The following is a 5,986-nucleotide window of genomic DNA, read 5'->3' as shown; positions in this document are numbered from 1 at the left end:
AGCAGGAATAAAGAGGACAAAAATGAAACGGGAGTAGTATTAGGTTTTACTTTTTGCTTTGTCTATGAGTTCAAAAAAGAATCAAGAACACGAAGTTTCCTTTTCATCTAAAACAGATGCCTTTCTTTGGCCAGTCTCACTGAGCCTATCTATAAATCTTCGGCCTCTGCTAAACTTTTACCTATAGGCTTTGTAATGATGAATCTCATAAAATTATCGATTGGCACCATCAACAATGGACCCTTGTTCACCAGTACATGAAGCTGCTTTGTGTTAAGTTTAGTTCACCAAACAGGCATTGTCTCTGGCTCCATCTGTCAGTGATGCAGAGCCCCCTGCCCTTGTTCCTAATACTGGTGTCTTTGTCTCTATCCAGTCTTCACGCTGAAGTAATTTTAATCACAAATTCAACAGAGCAGAACGCACTGTATCAACCAAAAAGCATGCCCAGGTTTTAAGGTATTAAATTTAACTTTAATGGTTGATTAGAACCACTATTGTTAAACCCTTTCAGAATAAGGGAATTATGTCAGTGTTAAATGGATAAGCACCAGTTATCTACAAATTAAAGTGTAGTGAGTCTCCTGACCCAATAGAAACATAAGGTCCTAACATTTAGTTCATAGTGTGGTGTTGGTTAGTTGGTGAGAGCTAAATAAATAACGTAGAAGATAATCCCTGTTATGGAAAGAGGGAAAATGAAAGTTTTCTGATAGAAATGAAAGTCTGAATTATTACTATTGGTAGTAATATTAGCCTCAGGGGTTAACAGTAGTGAGGAGACATTCACTCAGTTTACCCAGGAATAAAGGATTATGTAGCCATAAATCTTGTTTTCTACTGGTGTACTGCCAGGAATAGATGCTAAGAATTTCAGAGAAGCCCATTTATATTAAAATTGAGAAAGGTCATTCTGTATACAAATAACGGGACCATGATACTCTCTTTACTTTATGGCTACGTGTATCCATCCTGCACTAAGAGTGTCAGAAGTTTGGACAGAACCAAGTTTCTGTCCATAAACAGTTTGGTCCTGGTGCCAGTTGCTCAGCTTCTAACTCCGCTCACTTAAGTTCTGCACCACCGCACAGTGAGGATGGGAAGAACACTGACCTGATAGTCAGGAGGAGCCTGGGTCCTAACTTCAGACAGGCTACCTAGACTGAGGCCTGTCGGATTCTCACAGAGCCCAAGAGTTAGGGAGGAAAAAAAGAGCCTTAACGCCCTTTTTCATCTTCCAGATTCTGCCATCCCCATTGGCAAAATCCTGGTTAAGAGTGCTACCCAAAAGCATTTGTATTGTGAGTCAATTGTGTAGGAAACTCAAGTCACAAGCCCATTTAATGTGACATTTACTGGCTTAAGATATATGTATTATTTTTCTATAGTTTCATTCATTTTAATCATATCAGATTTAAGTGAAGATAGAAAGCAATGAACTCTACTTTGATTTTCAAATAGAATCTTTATGGAGCTATGGCTCAGGAATTGACCTTTCTATTTGTTTGGGTTCCCAAGTTCTAAAACTAACTTTGGCCTGCAAGAAAGAGGTTAGACGAGGAAGTGAAATCACAGCAGTCAGTAAAGTGAAGGATAGTTCTTTATTTTCACTCTTGCCTGCATTTCTCATCTGCAAACAATTTATAATAGTGCAACATCCCCTAGTTATAGAATGGTCATTGTGAATGCATGGGGAGTAACTTCTTTCCTGTTCTGTGACTCAAAGGATTTGGTTTCTCTATTGGCATGTAATTGCAAATACAATTCACTTGTAAAAAATTTTCCAGTTTCTTGTGAAAATTCCATTTGTAAGTTTTGTTCTTTGGCTGCCTCCATAAATTTTTATATGAAAATAAAAAGAGCTTGTCCCTTTAGCTATTCTCTTATGGCATGCTTGGATATTATGAACCATCCATCATAATTTGGGATGACATGTAAAATATTTAAGCTACTTTTCTGGGTTAAAAGGGAGCAAAGGATGGTTATTCTATGATCTCATTATCTGAATTGACATTCTTTCTGTAACCAGAACCATAATCATGTTGATTTTTCTTATCTTTATGTTGACAAAATTTGTTTCCCTTTTTGATATAACTTCACAGAACTTACTGCTAATATATCTTTTATATCTTTTCCTCTTTCATCCCTGTTCTCCTTCAGTCTGCTAGGTCAGAGTATAAGGACTCTCAAGAATATGGAGTAATTATTAAATACCAGTTCAAAATATCCATTGAGTTTTTATACAGCATTGATACTGACTGCCACTCACATAGAATTAAAGATTTCTCTTCTCTAAAGGGACATCTATAACAATATTTCCATTCTTCCACATTTGAGATAGCCTTTGCCGTAGGAAGAAAGGAGAGTCTTGTGTTTAATGTGTACTCAAACCGTACTTTATGTAATGTGCATGTGTGAACATGATATGCTGTGCCTTCAAGTGGTAAGCTTTTTTAAAATTAAAAACAGGAGTTTCTGTTTTTGAGTAGCTATTTTTAAGTATAAAAAGATAACCATACAAGTTAAGTAGAGTTAAGAATCTAAACATGTTCTATGTAGTCAGTGCTCATTGTGAGTAAGGCTTGGAAAAATCAACTTGATATAAAGTTGGATGGCTTTGCTTCTCTATCTCTGATGGAAACCATTTTTCTGGAAAATCTTCTACCTGTACTTAAAGACAGACGACAATTCCTTTTCCCATTTACTTATATATTTAGATGTTTGATCACCCACCAGTGGCTAGCAAGACCAGACATGGTTCCTACCCTAATGGGTTTACAGTCTGGTGGATGAGACAGACAAATTAAATAATCACATACAGAAAGAAATGTAAATCCTAAGCAATGCTGGAATCCTGTGTTACTGAGATCATATAACATTGGGGGGACCTATCATGAGAGATTGGTATTTGGGATAAGACCTTAAGATGTGGAATTAAAGGCATGAGGTGGGTAGTGGAGCTCAGAGAGGACTCCAGGCAGGAGATGAACATGTGTGATGGCTCTTTATGGCCAAGGCTTTGAAAGTGGGCACGTCTGGCTGGAACGCCATTAAGAAATGAGTGTCATCTTGTCTGTATACTGACTTTGGGAGTGAAATTATCCATATGGTACCTTATGCCAAATTCTTAGTCTTTAAATTATGTCACAGTAGTTGATGTTTGAGAGTCTTGTTTGTAATTTTTTAAGAAGACTTTTCAGTTTTTAATTTTTTGTGCAACAAAGCTTTAACCCTCTGTTTCTTAGCATTGCCCTCCCCCACCTTTGGAGCAGACTGAAAGGGAAGTAGACATCATTTGATCTGATTTAATGTTCACTTGCTGTTATTTTGTTATACTTTTCATTCATATTTCATTTATGCTCTTAAAGTTTTAACATTTGTTTTTCTGTGGTGTATTTTTTCTATTTTCAGAATTGTTTTCATTACTTTGAGTTGAAATCCCACAAATCCACTCATCTTCCTTTTCTCTTTGTCTTAAAGTAGATTTTTCAGAGCATAAATAAAAGCAAGCAGACATATGTGTCACATTAGTTATGTTTGATTTCTTGATGCAAATGTTTACTCTTTGTCTTGTCCTGTGTTCAAAGATCAGCATGTACCAAGTGGGAAGGCAGGAGTAACAGTAGGAACTAAATGCTATTTTCCATTCACTAATGGGAATAAACACTCTCAAGTTTTGTGGTCACCAGTTTTTATTACTTAAAAATAAAATCAATAGTCCCAAAATGATGAAAGAAGGAAAAAGAATACAAATGTGATCGGACTTTGCCAGTTTCTGTGAAGTAGAAAATGTTAGGTCTGTAACTTACCTTTGTATATGCATTTCTGAATTAGGTTTTGGACCTAGGAGTAAAAAAAGCAACCTTTAGCTGCCTTCTCCCTGGGCATTTATCTTGATTCCCATCCAGAGTTTCTGATAAACTGGCTACTCAAAAACTTCTGGCTACAAAGCTTTTCCACCCATATGTGTTGTAACCCTGCCTAAAGATAATAGTCATTTCTTAGAGTAAAATAAAGACCCATAACACTGTGACTTGAAATCTATTTTAGACCTATTAACTATATTTCAGTCACATTCGTCTGCCTTTTTCATCTCCTGATTTCTGTTTTATCTATTGGGAAAAACAAAACAAACCTCTTTATAATTTCTTACATTAAAAGGTTAAGCTCTTTAATGGGCTCCCTTTTCCCCACCCTTAGCACTATTTATACACCAGTATCTTGAAAGTCTGCTTCCAATTGTTACTCTTCTACCTACAGTAGTAATTTTTATAGGGCGTGATTCTTTTGGTGTAAAATTGGTCTCTGTCAGCTGTTACCAAGCATTTGCATTGGTTTGTATATTATCTGCGCTAAGAAAGAATTGGAGGTAGTCTGAGAATACAGAGCAGAGAGAGAGGTAACCTTCAGACAGAGCCTAAAAGCCAGCTCAGTTTCACAAAGGTATTTTTGATAAATCTGACAGCCAGCTTCTCTGTCGGTGGGATGCTCAACTGTGCCTCCCGGTTTCTATCTCTAGGGCATTTGTATACCTGAGCAATCTGCTGTATCCCGTGCCCCTGATCCACAGGGTGGCCATTGTCAGCGAGAAGGGTGAAGTGCGGGGATTTCTGCGTGTGGCTGTCCAGGCCATTGCAGGTAGGTGACCCTCTTCTGAAACAGAGCTGTGGACTCTGCTTAGAGACAGAGCAGGCCAGTTCTGCAGGGTCATGCTGCAGCTGCACGTACAGACTGCAGTGCGTTTGTCTGTCTTGGAGAAAGCCTTTATTGCTTCCTTTCTAACTGTTGTTACTAAGTATCAAAAATAGATTCTGTTTAGTCTGGACTACTGTTATTTTGGAATAATGGGATAAAGGGATTTCCTTTAACATGAAAGACAACTCTTGGGTTAACTTTATAAAAGTCTCTTGGATTTTAAATAATGTGTATTAACTGCCTCAGAAGTAACTAAGGACTTTCAGTACTTTTTTTTGTCTAATTTTCTCTCAGGGTACTTCTAGGCCTTTCTGTCCCTTAGCTATTATTTTGTAACTAGAGGCCCGGTGCATGGATTCGTGCACCAGTGGAGTCCCTCGGCCTGGCCTGCGGGGATCAGGCTGAAACTGGCTCCAACATCCCCCAAGGGATCACGGAGTGAGAGGGCGGAGCTCAGGTGATGCACCCCAGAATCAGGCTCCCTCCTCTCTGGTTCTGGGTGCATCACCCAAGAACCACAGCTGCCAGGTCACCACAGCTCAACAGCTTCTACGTTGAGCATGTGCCCCCTGGTGGTGGGCCAGTCAGCTGGTCACTTAGGCTTCTCCATGATCCAGCCTCCATTCTGAGGACGAATGTGGCCATTTATTATAATTTTGCTGTTGTAATTTCTAAATGCTATGCTGTGACCTTTCACCTTTACTCATGGAAATCTGTGACATTCACCATTGTTGAGTTTAGGGAAGTCTTCACAAGTACAGTCTAGTATTTTGAAATATTTATTGAGTATTATTGAATATAACCTTGCCAAGTGAAGAGATCAGTATTTTAGATACGGCATCTGAACAATATCAAGAATAAAACTGATTCTTTGCTCATTTGAGCTAAGGGAGTTGGTAAGGTTACCTGAGTAGAGTTGGAAGCAGCCCCTCTGACTTTATTGCTTAGGTCTTATTTTCTCTTTCTTAAACAAAAGGACTTGTCCTTTGGTGTCTCCTCTTATATCAAATTTCTCGGAACCTAAGGCTCCACTCTTTATTAATCTACACTAATAAAAGAGAAAAATGGTAATTGGTGTATGACGCTACCCTTTTCATTGGCTAATCAGGGCTATATGCAAATTAACTGCCAACTAAGATTGGCAGTTAACTGCCTACAAGATGGCGGTTAATTTGCATACGTAGGCACAATGCAGAGAGGCAAAAGGGAATGCAGGAAGAAGCCCCCTGCCACTGACAGTGATCGGAAACCCAGGGGGGAGCTAAGAGCTGGGGGGCAGGGCAAAGGCAGC

General features: G+C 38.7%; 1 protein-coding gene across 14 annotated transcripts in view; it reads left to right on the top strand.

The window, feature by feature from the left end:
- KIF1B (kinesin family member 1B) overlaps positions 1-5,986 on the top strand; it is a 123,849-nt gene that overhangs the window by 81,824 nt on the left and 36,039 nt on the right. For all 14 annotated transcript variants that reach the window (XM_006766734.2, XM_006766738.2, XM_015565896.1 and 11 more), the window contains one exon: positions 4,520-4,638. In XM_006766734.2, coding sequence (XP_006766797.1) covers positions 4,520-4,638 — 119 coding nt within the window. The remainder of the gene's footprint in view (positions 1-4,519; positions 4,639-5,986) is intronic.

The sequence above is a fragment of the Myotis davidii genome, unplaced genomic scaffold, assembly GCF_000327345.1.
Source record: "Myotis davidii unplaced genomic scaffold, ASM32734v1 scaffold299, whole genome shotgun sequence".
Classification (NCBI taxonomy): Eukaryota; Metazoa; Chordata; class Mammalia; order Chiroptera; family Vespertilionidae; genus Myotis; species Myotis davidii.
This window is presented reverse-complemented; position numbering and strand designations above follow the sequence as displayed.